The sequence below is a fragment of the Pelobates fuscus genome, chromosome 8, assembly GCF_036172605.1.
Source record: "Pelobates fuscus isolate aPelFus1 chromosome 8, aPelFus1.pri, whole genome shotgun sequence".
In the NCBI taxonomy this organism is placed as follows: Eukaryota; Metazoa; Chordata; class Amphibia; order Anura; family Pelobatidae; genus Pelobates; species Pelobates fuscus.
Window position 1 is genome coordinate 138,152,641 of NC_086324.1, and position 21,150 is coordinate 138,173,790.

General features: G+C 39.1%; 1 protein-coding gene across 1 annotated transcript in view; it reads left to right on the forward strand.

Moving 5' to 3' along the window:
* Window positions 1–483: 483 nt before the first annotated feature.
* LOC134571306 (uromodulin-like) overlaps window positions 484–21,150 on the forward strand; it is a 74,773-nt gene continuing 54,106 nt past the window's right edge. Inside the window, exons 1-5 of the mRNA XM_063429482.1 lie at window positions 484–575; window positions 3,213–3,275; window positions 11,507–11,662; window positions 15,658–15,896; window positions 16,472–16,594. Coding sequence (XP_063285552.1) covers window positions 509–575; window positions 3,213–3,275; window positions 11,507–11,662; window positions 15,658–15,896; window positions 16,472–16,594 — 648 coding nt within the window. The 5' untranslated portion in view covers window positions 484–508. The remainder of the gene's footprint in view (window positions 576–3,212; window positions 3,276–11,506; window positions 11,663–15,657; window positions 15,897–16,471; window positions 16,595–21,150) is intronic.

Genomic DNA, 21,150 nt, shown 5'->3' on the forward strand with positions numbered 1-21,150 from the left:
AATATTAAAATGCTAGCTGAAAATGAGCCTGTTGGTGAAACGCGCGAGTCAGGGGCTCTGAGATATCTATTGAGTAATGAGATCAGTAATCTATATCTGATAGCAGTATCAGACTCTTTTTTTTCTTTAGGATTATCTTTACTTTTCAACTAGCATTTTAATAATATAAAATAATAATAATAATTATAAGCAGAAAAATAGCGGAAAGTTATGCTTTCAGTTTGGCTACTCTGGTCTTCAATTTGAAATTCACTTCAGTAAATAACCCTCATATTGCTCATCATAGCAAAGCTATTGACACATTTAACATTTACAGATACCAACATACGGTAGCAGTATTGCTGACTAATAGTAATTTCTTAATCCAAAAAAAAAAGAAAATGAAACACAAAGATTTCTCTAAAAATGCTGTATGTTGTATAGACCATTTAATGAAATATTGTCTTGCTGAGTATTTTATTTTATTTTTTTACAAGGTTGTTCCTGTTGAAGTGAATCACTTTACAAGATGTTCTCGTATTTAGTTTTGACGTTCCTTACTATTTCCATGGTTTTCGCTGATCTCCCGTACAGGAGTAAGTACAAGGATATGAAAGATTATTAATTTACATATTTTAGATTAATAATTTACCTTGTTAAAGGGGACATTCTAAACAGAACAGCCAGAAAGTTAGCGTAATCTCCTAAAAATTGCCTGGTTGAGCCTGCAGCAGCCTACTGTGTTTGATAAGAACTACTAAAGTAAATGCACTAAGCTGTATGGTTGAAAATGAAACTTTTTTTTCTGGTAAAATGGAGGCTTTGCGAGTTACATCCAGGGGAGATGTGACTGCATAAATACAGTGACTTTAAAGGACACTATAATCACCAAAACTGTAATTTTTTACATTGCAGGACTAAGGGCAATAGGGACAGTGTGCAGTACTGCCGTTCAGCATTTCTACGCTCTGCATGGAGTCGCTGAACGCTCCAGATAGACATGCATTGAATTAATGGAAAAATAATTACGCTTGATAATGTTCTTTCTATCTTGACCTAAAATTAGCTATTTCCTTGCCAATTTTAAACAATCAATTATTGTAATTAATAACTCCATTAGTGTCACTCATCCCTATTGTAATGGTTATACACTTGTTTTCAAGGGAAGATAATGGAGATATACAAACAAATATTTGATCCCCTGCTGATTTTTAACGTTTGTCCACTGACAAAGAAATGATCAGTCTATAATTTTAATGGTAGGTGTATTTTAACAGTGAGAGACATAACAAAAAAAAATCCAGAAAAACGCATGTCAAACAAGTTATAAATTGATCTGCTTGTCAATGAGTGAAATAAGTATTTGACCCCCTCGACTTAGTACTTGGTGGCAAAACCTTTGTTGGCAATCACAGAGAGAGGTCAGACGTTTCTTGTAGTTGGCCACCAGATTTGTACACATCTCAGGAGGGATTTTGTCCCATTCCTCTTTGCAGATCCTCTCCAAGTCATTAAGGTTTCGAGGCTGACATTTGGAAACTCGAACCTTCAGCTCCCTACACAAATTTTCTATGGGATTAAGGTCTGGAGACTGGCTAGGCCACTCCAGGGCCTTAATGTGCTTCTTCGTGAGCCACTCCTTTGTGTCCTTGGCTGTGTGTTTTGGGTCATTGTCATGCTGGAATACCCATCCACGACCCATTTTCAATGCCCTGGCTGAGGGAACGAGGTTCTCACCCAAGATTTGATGGTACATGGCCCCGTCCATCGTCCCTTTGATGCAGTGCAGTTTTCCCCTTAGCAGAAAAACACTCCCAAAGCATAATGTTTCCACCTCCATGTTTGAGGGTGGGGATGGTGTTCTTGAGGTCATAGGCAGCATTCCTCCTCCTCCAAACACGGCGAGTTCAGTTGATGCCAAAGAACTCGAATTTGGTCTCATCTGACCACAACACTTTCACCCAGTTCTCCTCTGAATCATTCAGATGTTCATTGGCAAACTTCAGACAGGCCTATACATGTGCTTGCGGGTGCTGCAGGATTTCAGTCCTTCACGGCGTAGTGTGTTACCAATTGTTTTCTTGGTGACTATGGTCCCAGCTGCCATGAGATCATTAACAAGATCCTCCCGTGTAGTTCTGGGCTGATTCCTCAATGTTCTCAAGATCATTGAAACTCCACAAGGTGAGATCTTGCATGGAACACCAGACCGAGGGAGACTGACAGTTATTTTGTGTTTCTTCCATTTGAGAATAATCGCACCAACTGTTGTCACCTTCTCACCAAGCTGCTTAGCGATGCTCTTGTAGCCCATTCCAGCCTTGTGTAGGTCTACAATCTTGTCCCTGACATTCTTAGATAGCTCTTTGTCCTTGGCCCTCGTGGAGAGTTTGGAATCTGATTGATTGCTTCTGTGGACAGGTGTCTTTTATACAGGTAATGTGCTGAGATTAGGAGCTTTCCCTTTAAGAGAGTGTTCCTAATCTCAGCTCGTTACCTGTATAAAAGACACCTGGGAGCTAGAGATCTTGCTGATTGACAGGGAATCACATATTTATTTCACTCATTGACATGCAGATCAATTTATAACCTTTTGACAAGCGTTTTTCTGGATTTGTTTTTTTGTTATTCTGTCTCCTACTGTTAAAATAAACCTACCATTAAAATGATAGACTGATCATTTCATGTCAGTGGACAAACGTTCAAAATCAGGAGGGGATCAAATACTTTTTCCCTCACTGTATATATATATATATATATATATATATATATTTATTTATTTATTTATTTTAAACTATACAATGCATGAGAGAGCGCTGAGAAGGGGTCAGAGTGGAAGCTCTGACACCCTTGAGTCTGAGGCAGCCACTGATGCCAGGACAATTTTCAGACCGGGGCACTGTGGTTTCTAGTTACACCTAGGTTAGAGGGACTAAGTGACACACATGACGGCATACAGAGACATACCAACACATTTATACAGGGGGGTGGTTAATTAAACCACTCTCAAAGGGGGCACTAAAAAAAATCTTGGCTCACCCCCTACCCTTGAGTGTACATTTTCCAGTAGAAACTTAAAAAAGAAGCATTATATTATCCTACTTATCATGTATTTTCCATTAATTTGAATAAAGTTTCTAATGAATATTTTGAAAGTTGTGCCATTATTACTTAGTAAATAAACATCAAAATAACAATATGTATTGTGTAATATGTTTGTTTTTTTACTGTAGGTTTTTATAGCACTCAATATTATAGCACGCCGACACCTGAGTTTCAGAACTGCAAGAAAAGAGGTATGTCAAAGCTTCAGCACCAAATAACCTTTCTTAAAGATTGCAGTTTATTGATAAGCCTTCTATATGTGATCAGGGCCGCCACCAGAACTTTTGGGGCCCCTAACTCAGCTCAGGGTCTGGGCCCCCTGGGGCCCGCCTCCAATCCCGCCCACAGTACATGAGGACTTACACATACATACACCGACATTACATACATACACACAGACATACATTAATTCATACTGGCATACATACATACATACATATATACATACATACAGACATACTGACATACTGGCATACACAGACAGTCACAGACATTCTGAAATACACACAGACATTCTAACATACACACAGACATACTGACATACATACAGACATACTAACATACACACAGACATACTGACATACGTACAGACATTCTGACAGACATACTGACATACATACAGACATACTAACATACACACAGACATTCTAACATACATACAGACATTCTAACATACACACAGACATTCTAACATACAAACTGACATACATACATTCTAACATACATACATACATTCTAACATACACACAGACATTCTAACATACATACTGACATACATACATTCTAACATACATACAGACATTCTAACATACATACTGACATACATACATTCTAACATACATACAGACATTCTAACATACACACAGACATTCTAACATACATACTGACATACATACATTCTAACATACATACAGACATTCTAACATACACACAGACATTCTAACATACATACAGACATTCTAACATACATACAGACATTCTAACATACACACAGACATTCTAACATACAGACATTCTAACATACATACAGACATTCTAACATACATACAGACATTCTAACATACACACAGACATTCTAACATACATACAGACATTCTAACATACATACAGACATTCTAACATACACACAGACATTCTAACATACATACAGACATTCTAACATACATACAGACATTCTAACATACACACAGACATTCTAATATACATACTGACATACATACATTCTAACATACATACAGACATTCTAACATACATACAGACATTCTAACATACACACAGACATTCTAACATACACACAGACATTCTAACATACAGACATTCTAACATACAGACAGACATTCTAACATACACACAGACATTCTAACATACACACAGACATTCTAACATACATACAGACATTCTAACATACACACAGACATTCTAACATACATACAGACATTCCAACATACACACAGACATTCTAACATACATACAGACATTCTAACATACATACAGACATTCTAACATACACACAGACATTCTAACATACAGACATTCTAACATACAGACAGACATTCTAACATACACACAGACATTCTAACATACACACAGACATTCTAACATACATACAGACATTCTAACATACACACAGACATTCTAACATACACACAGACATTCTAACATACATACAGACATTCTAACATACACACAGACATTCTAACATACATACAGACATTCTAACATACACACAGACATTCTAACATACATACAGACATTTTAACATACATACAGACATTCTAACATTCTAACATACATACAGACATTCTAACATACATTCTGACATACACACAGACATACATACACAAATACACTAATTTTTCTTACCTTTTTTGCAGGTGGAAGGCTGTGGCTGATGGGAGTCGGCGTGGCTCCAGCGGCGCTTTTCTTTCCTCCCTCCCGCGCGGCGCTGAGGGGAGGGGAGCGAGCTGGGAGGAAGTGACGGGCATTTCCTCCCAGCAGTACTTTGCGGTTGGGATTTTTTTTAAAGGGGCCCGGTCGCGCAATTGCACGGCCGCAGCGCTGACCGGGCCCCTGAAGATACAGGGCCCATCGGGTGGCCCTAAGTGAGTGGGCCACCCGATGGGCCCCATCAGCATGCGCTACACGTGGGGCCCGGGCGGCCGGGCCCCCCAGGGTCGCCGGGCCCGTGACAACCGTTATGGTTGTCACCCCCTGATGGCGGCCCTGTATGTGATAGTGTCAAACTCCGGTCTCCAGTCATTCCTTCCCACATGTGCTCATAACCATCCATAAAGATAATATTAACAAAGACACATACATTTCCACACAGGCATAAATGCACACCATTACACATTTCCAAACAAAAATACACATATATATGCATTTAAGAAAATAGTCTTGTGTATGGCGACAATATTTTCCTCGGTTGAACCATTTTCCCCTGAAAACAGAACATTTTTTGGGACGTCTGTAGAATGTCGTTTATTTTTTATTTTTTTTTATATATATATATATATATATACATATAAATAATTATTATTTTTTATTTATTTATTTATAATTGACCCTACTTATTCTCTTCTGTTGGTCAATTCTCACTGGATTTGTGAATATACTGACGAGCTGAACCACCATGTGCACAAAATTACGCCTTCCCCCAATTTTTTTTCTTCACATTTTTGGACAAAGTGGTTTTCCATCACGTACAAATCTATTGATTGATGTTATGAGATTAATCCACTCCTTTGGAGTTACATCCTCTGGGACTCCCAGTGATTGAAGACTTTAGGGTCTAATAGCACAATCCCTTCTAACCTATAATTACAGCTTGAAAACTTTAGTAACCCCAACATACACATGTATACTTTAGCAAACCCTTTGGTATTAACCTTTGGGGTAACAATTGTCAAAATGACCACATTTGATAGCATCATATCTATATGCAGCTTCTAAGACTGTCCAACTGCCTGCAAGCATATTTTGTAGCAATTTGATGTAAATTTTTAGTATTCATGAAATTCTGCCATATCTTTTTTGCATGATTGGCGCATGCAAAAAAAGGAAGACACTAAGAGCTAGATTCTCTTAAAGGGACATTTCAGGCCACTAAAGCACATTAGCTTGCTGAAGTATTTAGTTTGTGAAGAACGTGTTCTCTTTTATTCATTTTACAAAAAGTGCAGATTTAAATATAATTTTGAACCTTTATAAATTAACTTTGTTACACCCCCTGGCTGTCAAACAGACAACCTGTCCTGTTACTTCCTGGTTTGGTTAGCTCAGTGGAGCTTAACACAAGAGGCAGGCAATTTCCAGAGCACCTGCCTTGCAAAGACTTCTCATTGTGCTGCATTGTGAAGTCTGATTGGACAGCCCATAAAATAAAATTGGGCCCATAAAATAAAAGTGAAATTAGCAGTTTAACTTATTTTTTCTAAGGCACCAGGCTTTCATACCCCAATGCAAAGTGATTGATGACTTTAGAAATCAGTTCTTGGAGCAGACTGAGCATTTTCACAAATGTCTCAAGGAACAGAAATGCCAAATGTTTCACCAGACTTCCGTCAATTAAGGGTGAGGGAAAATTGCAAAACTATAATTACTGACATTTATTCTATATAATAGAACAAATAGTTTTCTCTTAAAGCTGTATTTGTATGACTATTTTTACCATTTGAACTTTAATTGCTAAAGCATGAATGTTGCCAAACAATAAAAGCTAAAGAACATATAGAAAACAACTTGTGTTATCCAGATTAGCTTTAATAAAGTTGAGTAAAAAGCATACAAGTTCGACAAAGAAAAGATAATACCATACTCCAGGTTTTTTAGATGTTAAAACAAGAGTTTATGAAGAAAAGGACATCAGTAAGACAGATGGTAAAGGAGCTTGTCGTATTTTCAGAGACAAATGTTATAATATTATAATGAAAATGTTCATGTTAACCTTCCCACAACAGATTAAAAAGACAGACATCTATACTTTTGTGACAAACTCCTGGAGGAGCCGGCTTGCCAGCCTCCTGCCCAGAGACTATGGGCACTGTAGAGGAACCTGTAAAAAACTGTTTAAATGGCTTGGTTCATGTGATTTCCCTGTACCGTTCAGGAACCGAACAACCAAGTGGCATCCAGTACCTGGGGGTGGATAGAGCGAGTTCCCCATTCGGCTCCAGGAGGGTGTGGTAGCAGGACCCCAGTCAAGCCACGGCGACTGTGCTCAGAAGTGCTGCAGTTTGTCCCCTCTTCCAGCTTCGAAGCGGTCCTTGGAGGAGATACCCCAGTCAGGTGTACAGGGAGCTCCTTTATATTGGTGGCAGTGGTGGGATGGCTTCTTAGCCTTGGGAAAACCAGAACTACTTCAGAGGAAGGATTGTGGAGGAGCTTGGGAGAATGGGATGGGTAAGCCCCTGGGCAGCGCTCACATTAAAGGAGGAGAGTGACCTGAAATGGAGAGATGTAGCCCGAAAAGAAATATGGTACGATGCCCAGGAGGAAGCTCAGTTTCAGCGGAAGGAGAGCCTTCCTGGTATAGCGCACCGCTTGCAGGAACAAGTGGCCTGGCGGATGGCGCTTCTGGGGGACCAATCCATGACGGAGCAGGTAAGGCACCTTGAGTCCCTAGTAGAGAGGGAACTGATCCTGGACGACTAATACCGGGTGAAATGGTGGTGCACCTTCCAGCGAGAGACTTGGATGGCAGAGGGCATTCAATGGTAAAATATGGGGTACATGTCAAAGTAAAATACAGAAAATACAATATAGTGTAGATGGTACTAAAAAATGGCTTCACAGTGATTATAATGATATCGTGCTGAATATTACACTCACATTTCAAGGAGCCTGTATATAGAAAACACTGGCTCCGTATAAAGGCTTGTGTGCTGTTATGGTAGCACTGAAGCTCTATTTAAGAGTGAAACGCGTATTGGCCATTTTAAAGGACTTTTATTTGAGGACTTTTATCATCTTTGTTTTTATGTTTATTTTAAACTAATAAATTCACAATTTTCATTCAAAACCTCATCCAAGTCCTTTTTGGAGCCTCCAAGGAATCCTCACAGGGGAAGTGCCATCCCCATTCAAATTGGCACAAAACCTACACACCTAGAGCCGGGATTCGTAGGCTCAGGACCAGGTGAGCACCCCATTTATTGAACACATATCTGTGTAATTTATCACCATAAGTCTACACATTGGCCTGCTTTCTTCTCTTTTTTTTTCGTGTTCCCGAGAAATTCTTCAAGCCGAAGTAGGAGGGTGGTGCTACCATAACAGCACACAAGCCTTACGGAGCCAGTGTTTTCTATATACAGGCTCCTTGAAATGTGAGTGTAATATTCAGCACGATATCATTATAATCACTGTGAAGCCATTTTTAGTACCATCTACACTATATTGTATTTTCTGTATTTTACTTTGACATGTACCCCATATTTTACCATTGAATGAGACTACGTTTTGGTAAGATTTATCTGTGTTTGAGCGCTCCACTTATAGGGGTAGGTCCTTGTCACTTACACTGCACCAATATCTACTAAATTTATTCAGTGGAATAGAGGATATTTCCACACTAGTGTATTGAGCTGCCTGTAAATCACTTTTTGACTCTTTTGAGCACTTTTGTTATACACACTCCTCTGTAAAAAGAGGCAACCTTTGATTGGCAGAGGGCATTCAGCCGGAGGGGGAGAACTACAGTAGCCCTAGCCTGTTGTGGAAGGCCTTTGAGGAGGACAACGACTTCAGCAGTCCGGCAGAGTCACGGTTCTGGGCTATCTAATTGGGCTGGAACAAGACCTGATCCGTCTAGTTGCCATGGAGCGGGAACTGGAAATAGACTATGTAGAACTATTAGACTTGGTTCAGCCACAGGACATTGATGCAGAGCAGGGAAGCTGGGTGGCGACCCAGACCTGCCACACTCCAGGTGGGGAGACCTGGCTGCTGCACTCCCTGTTTCACTACCAGCTCCAGAAACAGGGGACCTTATAGACTGGTCCTGGGAAGACATTCAGTTGGCACGTGGAGATGGGACCAAGGTCACTCCACCGGCCTACAGGGATGCTGGGAAGCCTGCCCAGATCCCCAACATCAGTGTACGCTATGGGGGAAGAGACAACCGGTCCCTCTCCCCGGTCCCAGCTGGAGACGGTCGGTTCCCCTCTGCTGTGTTGGTCAACCAGGGACCTCCTACACTGGTTCTGGGAGGACCTCTAATTGGCCGGGGCAGATAGGACCCAGGTCTCTGCCCCAGCCCTACATGGATGCTGGGCAGCCTGCCCAGGTCCCCAACCACAGCCGGAGCTACAGGGAGTAGGGACAATTGGTCCCTCTCCCAAGTGGCAGGCAGAGTTACAGGGAGAGAAGTGTGTCGTCCTTCCTCCCCAGCAGCAGAGTGTGTTATTGGGAGAAGAGACAACTAGTCTCCCTCTCCAGCAGCAGCAGCCAACCCAAGCGGAAGAGCAGGCATCAGGGCAGAGGCCAGCTGGCCTCTGTCCATCAAGCACAGATGGCTTCATAAGTGAGGTCCAGGGAGATGAGAGTGTCCCTCCCCAGCGCCAGTATGGGTTAAAGGGAGAAGGGACAACCGGTCCCTCTCCCAAGTAGCAGGAGTTACCCCCTAGAGCGGGGGATTGCGCCCTCCAACCCCAGCAACAACTTGGTCTAACCATGGAGAAGTGTAGCCAGGTCATTTCCCCACAGGACCCTGGATGCATAAATAGGCACGTGTGACAGGAGGCCTTCTGGACAACTATGCCTTTTGGGAAAAGCCACCAGACTATCACAGACCCAGACTGATTGGAGGTCTGGGGTTTGGATAGTCGCCCCTGGGAAGGGGAAGATATGTGAAAAACTCCCCTGTCCTTGTGAGTTTGCCACAAGCTCCTGGAGGAGTCTGCTTGCCACAAGCTCCTGGAGGAGTCTCCTGCCCACAGACTATGGGCCCTGCAGGGAAACCTGTAAAAGACCACGGGACCACGGGAGCTTGTTAACCCCTATTAACACCTTAGAACAGTTCTCACCTTAGTGTTTTAATTGTTCATCTGGTAACAATTCGTATGAACGACCACGAGGTCGGCCATCTTGGTCGCACGAACATAGGCAGCGGTGTTTGGTCGTCGAGTTAATGGAACTAAAATCGGACACTGAAACTCCCTAACACCGCTTGACTTCCATGATCGCCTGGGTTCGATTTTTAAGTCCCTTAGAAGAACACTGTTCGGTGGGATCGTTCGTCTGGATGAAGGGAACAAGCTCCATAGTATGTCAATGGATTCTGTTTGGTAGTTTGTTCGGTTTTTAAACTACCGAACTAGACCGACTAGATCCCAACTGTTTTGGGCATAGGCTCATGCGTGCGGTCGGTCAAATTATGACTTCCAGGAAAATCCTGAACCCCTGAACCGATATGGGTGATTTTTGGATATGTTGGTCACCCAGATAGGGGCTACCAGAAGATGTAACTTTTAGGGAGTTTTATGTATTTTTAATGTACTTTTGGGGAGTTTGTGAAATATGTTTTTTGTGCCTGGAAATAATTAACTTTTGTACAGTTCCTGACTCAATTATCACCCAGGCACAGGGGAGGGATTATCTTGTTTTGTATGGGAATGTCCTGGACCTGAGAGCCAATGTAATTGTGTGTATGTTTTTACTGTTTGCTACTCTCAGGTCCAGTGGGAAGTGCCCCTTGCATGGGGACCTACATGTAAGGCCAGTTGTGGCTGCCAATAAAGGTATTCCAGCTTTTACTCCCAGAACTATGTGTCGTCTGGTTACTGGGAGGGGAAAGGGCTAATTACTGTTCCAGTGTGGAGGATTCAACGGGGAAAGTCCTTGTAAGGACTAGAGCTCCCAGGACTGAGTGTCATCACGTGCCTGGGGGTTGATAGAGCTAGTTCCCCATTCGGCTCCAGGAGGGAGGGATTCCAGGACCCCAATCAAGTCATGGTGACTGTGGGCAGAAATGCTTTGGTTTGTCCCCTGTTCCAGCTAGGAAGCGGTCCTTGGTGAAGGTACCCCAGCCAGGGGTACAGGGAGCTCCGTTAAAACTTTTACCATTGACAATAGATTACATTTTTTATTTATACTCTGGAGAAAAGTTTTTAGTGCCACTCAAGAGCTTTTGAGCAGTGGGTTTTTTAAATGTGATACTTTAAACAGATGACAGGTTACATTTTCCATGCACGTGTTATTTGCATTTCAGTGCAATACTTCATATTAAGCTCATGGACAGACATACATATGTACTATGTGCATGTTCACACACAGTATCAATAAGATACAAACTGAAAGGGTTATTTCTCCTACCAATCACTGCTTGCTGAATAAAACAGATATGTAACTACTACTTATTTTGTGAAAAATTGAATGACTGCAAGATGTGAAATATTATCTACTGCGGTTTTTTTTCTCCTAGAGGCATCTTCACTGACATACCTCGTGGACACGACAGGATCTATGTCTGATGATCTTTACCAGCTGAACTTGGTAAACAGTTGGCTACTTAATCGTGTAGTGGCGCAATTTCCATGTGGAGTACGGCAATATACAATGGTGCAGTTTAATGACCCAAGTATGGGATATCCTATTGTTTTTTATTATTAATATATTATGACGAGTTATTAAGCAATTATGAAAGCAGAAACTTAAAAGTAAATATCCTTATATGTGCAATCATATCATATCTGGAAGATATAATAGTAAACCATGAATGATCGGTAATATCAAATGTGTCAAGCTGCAAAAATATAGAAAAGACTAATGCCATGTCCCATCAAGTGCTGTATTGTTGGGTACACGTCTGTATTCCTGATAGTGGTCTTAGCCAAGCAAGGTATTAAATGTCAGGAGTTTCTATCCTTATCAATCTAGGACAGTCAGTTGTGTATTGAATTTTGATCATGTCATATCATGTCATGCTTCATATCACATCTTATCATATATTATAGTTTTTCCTAACTATCTATCACTCTCTCTTTTTCACACTTTTTCCCCTCAACCCACTCTCCTCCTTTGTCTAAGTACTCTCATACACATTTAACATATATTTGACATACCTCATTAATCTACACATTGGGACACTTGTCCTTGGTATAGCAAGGTTTAATAAAAGGCACCACCAAGGAGGGAATACATTTGGGCAGCTAAAAAGGATTTTTTTAAATCCATATGAAATAAAACAATGTGTAACAATGTTTCCATTTCATAAGGTAAGTCTTAAAATTATGCTTTTTAGAAAATTGTCTCCTGCATTACTTAAAGGGACACTATAGTCACCAGAAAAACTACAGCTTAATGCAGTGGTTCTGGTGTCTATAGCATATCTCTGGAGGCTTTTCCATGAGAGAATGAGAGAAAAGACACTGTTTACATTGCTGCCTAGTAACACCTCTAGTGCCAGTTACTCAGTCTGCCACTAGTGGTGGCACAGTGTGCATCACTGCCATTCAGTGACTCCACACTCTGCATGGAGATGCTGAATGTTCCCCATAGAGATGCATTGATTCAATGTATGTCTTTGAGAAGATGCTGATTGGTGCAGTGTGGCATTTTGCTACACATGCACAGTAGCATCCCAATGCTTCCCTATAGGAGAGCACTGGATTGGCTGAGATTATCAAGCTCAATTATCTTACACATGGAGGTGGAGCCAGCTACAGCAACACTGGTGTGGTGTGGGAGAAAAGGTAAGTTTAATACCTTTTGAGGGTGCCATGAGGAGGGGCCAGGGAGCTAAAGAGTTATGTAACGCTATAGTGCTAAGAATACATGCTTGTATTCCTGACACTATAGTGGCCCTTTAATGCATTTACTGCATTGATACTTAACCTTTATGCTAGCCTGGCATCATGTTAAATGTAGTACACAGTCATAGAAACATAGAAACATAGAATGTGACGGCAGATAAGAACCATTCGGCCCATCTAGTCTGCCCAATTTTCTAAATACTTTCATTAGTCTCTGGCCTTATCTTATAGTTAGGATAGCCTTATGCCTATCCCACGCATGCTTAAACTCCTTTACTGTGTTAACCTCTACCACTTCAGCTGGAAGGCTATTCCATGCATCCACTACCCTCTCAGTAAAGTAATACTTCCTGGTATTATTTTTAAACCTTTGTCCCTCTAATTTAAGACTATGTCCTCTTGTTGTGGTAGTTTTTCTTATTTTAAATATAATCTCCTCCTTTACTGTGTTGATTCCCTTTATGTATTTAAATGTTTCTATCATATCCCCCCTGTCTCATCTTTCCTCCAAGCTATACATGTTAAGATCCTTTAACCTTTCCTGGTAAGTTTTATCCTGCAATCCATGAACCAGTTTAGTAGCCCTTCTCTGAACTCTCTCTAAGGTATCAATATCCTTCTGAAGATACGGTCTCCAGTACTGCGTACAATACTCCAAGTGAGGTCTCACCAGTGTTCTGTACAATGGCATGAGCACTTCCCTCTTTCTACTGCTAATACCTCTCCCTATACAACCAAGCATTCTGCTAGCATTTCCTGCTGCTCTGTTACATTGCCTGCCTATCTTTAAGTCATCAGAAATAATCACCCCTAAATCCCTTTCCTCAGATGTTGAGGTTAGAACTCTATCAAATATTCTGTACTCTGCCCTTGGGTTTTTACGTCCAAGATGCATTATCTTGCACTTATCCACATTAAATGTCAGTTGCCACAACTCTGACCATTTTTCTAGTTTACCTAAATCATTAGCCATTTGGCTTATTCCTCCTGGAACATCAACCCTGTTACATATCTTAGTATCATCAGCAAAAAGACATACCTTACCATCAAGACCTTCTGCAATATCACTAATAAAAATATTAAAGAGAATAGGTCCAAGTACAGATCCCTGAGGTACCCCACTGGTGACAAGCCCAAGCTTTGAATATACTCCATTGACTACAACCCTCTGTTGCCTGTCACTCAGCCACTGCCTCACCTATTCAACAATATTGGAATCCAAACTTAAAGATTGCAGTTTATTGATAAGCCTTATATGTGCAACAGTATCAAAAGCCTTACTGAAATCTAGGTAGGCAATGTCTACTGCACCACCCTGATCTATAATTTTAGTTACCCAATCAAAAAAATCAATAAGATTAGTTTGGCATGATCTCCCTGAAGTAAACCCATGTTGTCTCTGATCTTGAAATCCATGTGTTTTTAGATGTTCAACAATCCTATCCTTTAACATTGTTTCCATCACTTTCCCCACTACTGAAGTAAGGCTTACTGACCTATAGTTGCCCGACTCCTCCCTATTACCTTTCTTGTGAATGGGCACAACATTCACCAACTTCCAATCTTCTGGGACTACTGTTATCAATGATTGGTTAAATAAATCTGTTAATGGTTTTGCTAGTACACCACTAAGCTCTTTTAATAGCTTTGGGTGTATTCAATCAGGTCCCATTGACTTATTTGTCTTTACTTTTGACAGTTGAAATAGAACATCTTCCTCTGTAAACTCACGTGTAATAAATAACTAATTTATCCTTTTTCTTAACTGAGGTCCCTCTCCTTCATTTTCATCTGTAAATACCGAACAAAAATATTCATTCAGGCAGTCAACTAGACCTTTATCCTCTTCTACATACCTTCCTTCTTTTGTTTTTAATCTAACTAATCTTTGTTTTACTTTTCTTTTCTCATTTATGTATCTAAAAAAGTTTTGTCCCCCTTTTTTACTGACTGTGCTATTTTCTCTTCTGTGTGTGATTTGGAAGCTCTTATAACTTGCTTAGCCTCTTTCTGCCTAATCTTATAGATCATTATGTCTTCCTCACTCTGTTTTTTTGTTATAATTACTGAATGCTAACTTTTTGTTTTTTACTATTTTGGCCACATCTGCGGAGTACCACAGTGGTTTCTTGAATTTTGTGCTTTTACTGACAAGCCTAATGCAATTTTCTGTTGCCTTCAGTAGTGCAACTTTTAAATAATCCAATTTCTCTTGGACGCCATTTAAATTGCTCCAGTCTGATAATGACTCCTTTACACATATTCTAATTTTAGAAAAGTCTGTTTTTCTAAAGTCTAAAACTTTTGTTTTTGTGTGGTGTGACTCAGTCACTGTTCTTATATTAAACCACACTGACTGATGATCACTGGATCCTAAACTTTCACCTACAGTAATATCGGATACCAAATCTCCATTTGTTAACACTAAATCTAGTATGGCCGCTTTACGAGTTGGCTCCTCAACGACTTGTTTTAGAGACAATCCCAGTAGGGAGTTTAGAATATGTGTGCTCCTGGCACAAGCAGCTATTTTTGTTTTCCAGTTCACATCAGGAAGATTAAAGTCACCCAGTCATATTTAAAGGCGCTCTTCTCTGGTCCCCCAGAAGTGGAATATCTAAGGAGAGTCCGCATTAAGGACAGAACAAGTGTGTGTTTAAATATTCTTATAAAAGTGATTCCACTGCCTTTCAGCAACATATTTTCACATAATTTCTCCATGTAATTGTCGTCTGGATAGGAGAATTTGTAGGTTTTATATAAATGATATATACTTGTTATTTTCAGTTATTCTAAATATTTGTTTTACTGTATTTTACAGCTGTTGGCCCTGTTCAGATCACAAATTCAACTACAGAGTTTGACTATTTCTTCAGTAAGCTGAATGCTTATGGTGGTGATGATTGCCCGGAATTGGCAGTCCAAGGACTCGAACTGGCATTGGAAAATTCTCCACCTAACTCTTTTATTCTAGTCTTAACTGATGCATCTGCCAAAGATTATCGGAATACAACATTAGTAGAGAAAATACGCAACCTTATCAAGTCAAAAAATGCACAGGTACAGTTTTGTTTTGTGGTTTTCAGTTTTGTTTTTGTTTGGCTTTTTTTTTTTTGGTAAACTAGAAGGTCCCCTCCAATTTTCCTTCATGTTCAAAAGTGGCATTATACTATTTGGTCCCAGGGTTAAGATAAGATAATGCCACTTTTGAACATGAAGTAAAATTGGAGGGGAAGGAATAGGGAAATAAAGAAAATGTGAAGTGTGTATACTGGAGCCAATGCCACACAGAAAGGTTCTAAACAAAAAACAAAAACACAAAAAAATGAAAAAGGGAACAAGACACTGCCCTTTACAAACCTGGTTGACTCTGAAAGCAGAAGTCTCTAGCAGAAAGTAAGAGAAATTATTTGATAGTTATTGATAGCTATCGCTAGTCTCATCTGGAATACCATTAACAGGTTGCAGGCATAATTTTTACCACAAAAGTTATGGAAACATTGAACAATAGCTGATGAGAAGTGGCAGTGGGAGTGGGGACAAAATGTTGATTGGACTGCAAAATGTTACATATTTATATGGTTCCCTAAGGTAATACAAAGTTTATTCACTTGAAATGTTTACTTTTTTCATAGGTCTACTTCTTGATCACGGGACTTTGCTCTGGTTTGGATGATCCAGCTTTCCTTATATACAGAGAACTTGCTTCTTTAAGTTTTGGACATGTCTTTCAAGTCGATCTTAAAGATTTAAATAAAGTAGGTAACTTTAAAAGGGACACTCCATACCACACTTCAGCCTGCTGAAGTCCTTTATGTGTGAAGAGAGTGTCCTCTTTTTTTTTTTTATTTACAAAAAGTGCAGATTTCAATAAAAATTGACCATTTTATAAATTAGCCTTGTTACGCCCTTCTGGTTGTCAATCAGACAACAGGTCCTGTTACTTCCTGGCTTGCTTAGGTCAGTGGAGCTAACTCAAGAGGCGCAGGCAAAGACGTCTCATTGAGCTTTATTGGGAAGTCTGTGATTGGACAGCCACATAAATTCTGGGTGGGGTTTGAAGGGGAGGGCTTACGAAAGCTTCAGGCAGGAAAACTGCAGCTTTCGCAAGCTTTTTAAAGTTGAATTAATGATAAAATGCATAGTTAAATGCATACATGTTTTTTATTGGGAGTAGATCTACTAAACATTTATTTTTACTTATGTAATTTTTTTGTCGGGAGGGAGGAATTTGGGCAGTGTAGTTTCCCTTTAATGTTTGCTTTGTCATTTTTATTTTGGAAAAAAAAGGTAATAATCAAAATATAACAGTAGTTGTAATTATAATACAAAATTAAATGAATAAAAATCCTAGGTTGCAGGAATTAGAGAGTTATCTACTAAATAAATAAAAGAGCAAAAGTAAGAAAATAGCATTTTGTTTCAGTTGTTTAGTAGAAATCTCCCTAATTTGGCATCCTTAGATATGGCAATCCCATGTAGGAAAAGCAAATAAGGAAGTTAACTGCCAAACAACTAAAAGAGCAAATTTAAGAAAAGGGCTTTTCTTAATTTTGATCTTTCAGCTGTTTAGCATCAAGCTCCTTAATTTGCTATCCTTAAATATAGCAATTCCATGAAAGGGTAACACATTTTAAAGTAAAATGTTTTGTCTAAATTTTTTTTAGAAAATTAACAAATTTAACCCCTTAACGACCGAGGACGGTTCAGGACCGTCCTAACGGTCAGATGTACTTACCTGATCGCCGTCATTCCCCCGGCGGCGATCGGCGGTGCTCCCGTTGTGGGGAGACTGCCTGCAGCCCAGACAGTCTCCCCATGGCGGATTAGGACCCCTGTGGCCATGTGATCGCTCAACAGGGCGACCACATGGTCACAATAGGTGTCCATGTGTCTGCCTGCAGGGGGACTGTCTGTGCTGACAGGCAGTCTCCCTGCTAGTGTAAAATCAAAAAAAAATTAAAGTTAAAGTTAATAAAAAAATAATAATAATTATATATGTGTACATATATATGATATATAGACATATATTAGACCTATATAATATACGTCTATATATCATATATATACACTGCGTGCAGAATTATTAGGCAAATGAGTATTTTGACCACATCATCCTCTTTATGCATGTTGTCTTACTCCAAGCTGTATAAGCTCGAACGTCTACTACCAATTAAGCATATTAGGTGATGTGCATCTCTGTAATGAGAAGGGGTGTGGTCTAATGACATCAACACCCTATATCAGGTGTGCATAATTATTAGGCAACCTCCTTTCCTTTGGCAAAATGGGTCAAAAGAAGGACTTCACAGGCTCAGAAAAGTTAAAAATAGTGAGATATCTTGCAGAGGGATGCAGCACTCTTAAAATTGCAAAGCTTCTGAAGCGTGATCATCGAACAATCAAGCGTTTCATTCAAAATAGTCAACAGGGTCGCAAGAAGCGTGTGGAGAAACCAAGGCGCAAAATAACTGCCCATGAACTGAGAAAAGTCAAGCGTGCAGCTGCCAAGATGCCACTTGCCACCAGTCTGGCCATATTTCAGAGCTGCAACATCACTAGAGTGCCCGAAAGCACAAGGTGTGCAATACTCAGAGACATGGTCAAGGTAAGAAAGGCTGAAAGACGACCACCACTGAACAAGACACACAAGCTGAAACGTCAAGACTGGGCCAAGAAATATCTCAAGACTGATTTTTCTAATGTTTTATGGACTGATGAAATGAGAGTGAGTCTTGATGGGCCAGATGGATGGATTGGTAAAGGGCAGAGAGCTCCAGTCTGACTCAGACGCCAGCAAGGTGGAGGTGGAGTACTGGTTTGGGCTGGTATCATCAAAGATGAGCTTGTGGGGCCTTTTCGGGTTGAGGATGGAGTCAAGCTCAACTCCCAGTTTCTGGAAGACACCTTCTTCAAGCAGTGGTACAGGAAGAAGTCTGCATCCTTCAAGAAAAACATGATTTTCATGCAGGACAATGCTCCATCACACGTGTCCAAGTACTCCACAGCGTGGCTGGCAAGAAAGGGTATAAAAGAAGAAAATCTAATGACATGGCCTCCTTGTTCACCTGATCTGAACCCCATTGAGAACCTGTGGTCCATCATCAAATGTGAGATTTACAAGGAGGGAAAACAGTACACCTCTCTGAACAGTGTCTGGGAGGCTGTGGTTGCTGCTGCACGCAATGTTGATGGTGAACAGATCAAAACACTGACAGAATCCATGGATGGCAGGCTTTTGAGTGTCCTTGCAAAGAAAGGTGGCTATATTGGTCACTGATTTGTTTTTGTTATGTTTTTGAATGTCAGAAATGTATATTTGTGAATGTTGAGATGTTATATTGGTTTCACTGGTAAAAATAAATAATTGAAATGGGTATATATTTGTTTTTTGTTAAGTTGCCTAATAATTATGCACAGTAATAGTCACCTGCACACACAGATATCCCCCTAAAATAGCTATAACTAAAAACAAACTAAAAACTACTTCCAAAAATATTCAGCTTTGATATTAATGAGTTTTTTGGGTTCATTGAGAACATGGTTGTTGTTCAATAATAAAATTAATCCTCAAAAATACAACTTGCCTAATAATTCTGCACTCCCTGTAATGTCACGCTAAGTGTATTTTTATATTAATATGTACATATATTAATATAAAAATACACTTATAATTAAATTACACACGTATATATATAATATATATAATAACTATATATATTGTATATATATTATTATAAAATACAAATAATAAGTAAATTAAATTAAATTAAAAAAATTAAAAATAATATTTTTTTTTTAAATGACATATCTTATGCAATTTTATTCTAACTGTATTTTGATATTAAAATATATATATTTATATCAAAATACACTTAGAATGAAATTGTATATATATCTATGTATATATAAATAAATAAATAAATATAATACGAAATATACATATGTCCATATACAAAATTACATAAATAATTATTATAAATATACACGTAGACTATATATATTTAAATTCTACATGCATATTTATGTAATATTTTTACATAATTAAGTAATTTTATTAATTGCAATTTGAGGGACCTGCCTGCCAACCCAGGCCGAAATTCCAGAGAATTTAATTTGCTAGCACTGTATTTTACTCTGTAACTTTCTATGACACCCTAAAACCTGTACATGGAGGGTACCGTTTTACTCGGGAGACTTCACTGAACACAAATATTAGTGATTCAAAACAGCAAATCCTATCACAGCGATGATATTGTCAGTGAAAGTGACTTTGTTTCGCATTTTTCACACACAAACAGCACTTTTACTGATGATATAATTGTTGTGATATGTTTTCCTGTTTTGAAACACTAATATTTGTGTTCAAGAAAGTCTCCCGAGTATAACAGTACCCCCATGTACAGATTTTATAGCGTTTTTGAAAGTTACAGGGTCAAATATATGGGTCAAATATTTTTACATTGAAAATGGCCAGGTTGGTTATGTTGCCTTTGAGAGCGTATGGTAGCCCAGAAATGAGAATTACCCCCATGATGGCATACCATTTGCAAAAGAAGACAACAAAAGGTATTGCAAATGGGGTATGTCCAGTCTTTTTTAGTAGCCACTTAGTCACAAACACTGGCCAAAATTAGCGTTCAATTTAGTTTTTTTGTTTTTTCACACAGAAAACAAATATGAACGCTAACTTTGGCCAGTGTTTGTGACTAGGTGGCTACTAAAAAAGACTGGACATACCCTATATTGAATACCCTGGTTTGTCTACTTTAAAAAAAATATGTACATGTGGGGTGTTATTCAGAGACTTTTGGCAGATAATAGTGTTACAATGTCACTATTGATAAATTTGAAAGAATATATGTTTTGAAATCGCAATATCCTACTTGTACCTATAGCCCTATAACTTGCAAAAAAAAAGCAAAAAAGCATGTAAACACTGGGTATTTTAAAACTCAGGACAATATTTATAATCTATGTAGCAGTTTTTTATTCGCTTTTGTAGATGAGTAAAAGATTTTTCAAGTAAAAGTAAAAAAAAACATGTATTTTTTTAAATTTTTCATCATATTTGTTTGTTTTTTAAAATTAAATTATATGAGATTATATAAATAATGGTATGTAAAGAAAGACTTTTTTTGTTCTGAAAAAAACAATATATAATTTGTATAGGAACAGTAAATGAGAGAGCGGAAAATTACAGCTAAACACAAACACCACAAAAGTGTAAAAAGAGGCCTGGTCGCAAATGTACAACATCGCAAAAACAGTCCAGTCCTTAAGGGGTTAAACAAAACTAAACAATTTGTTTCTA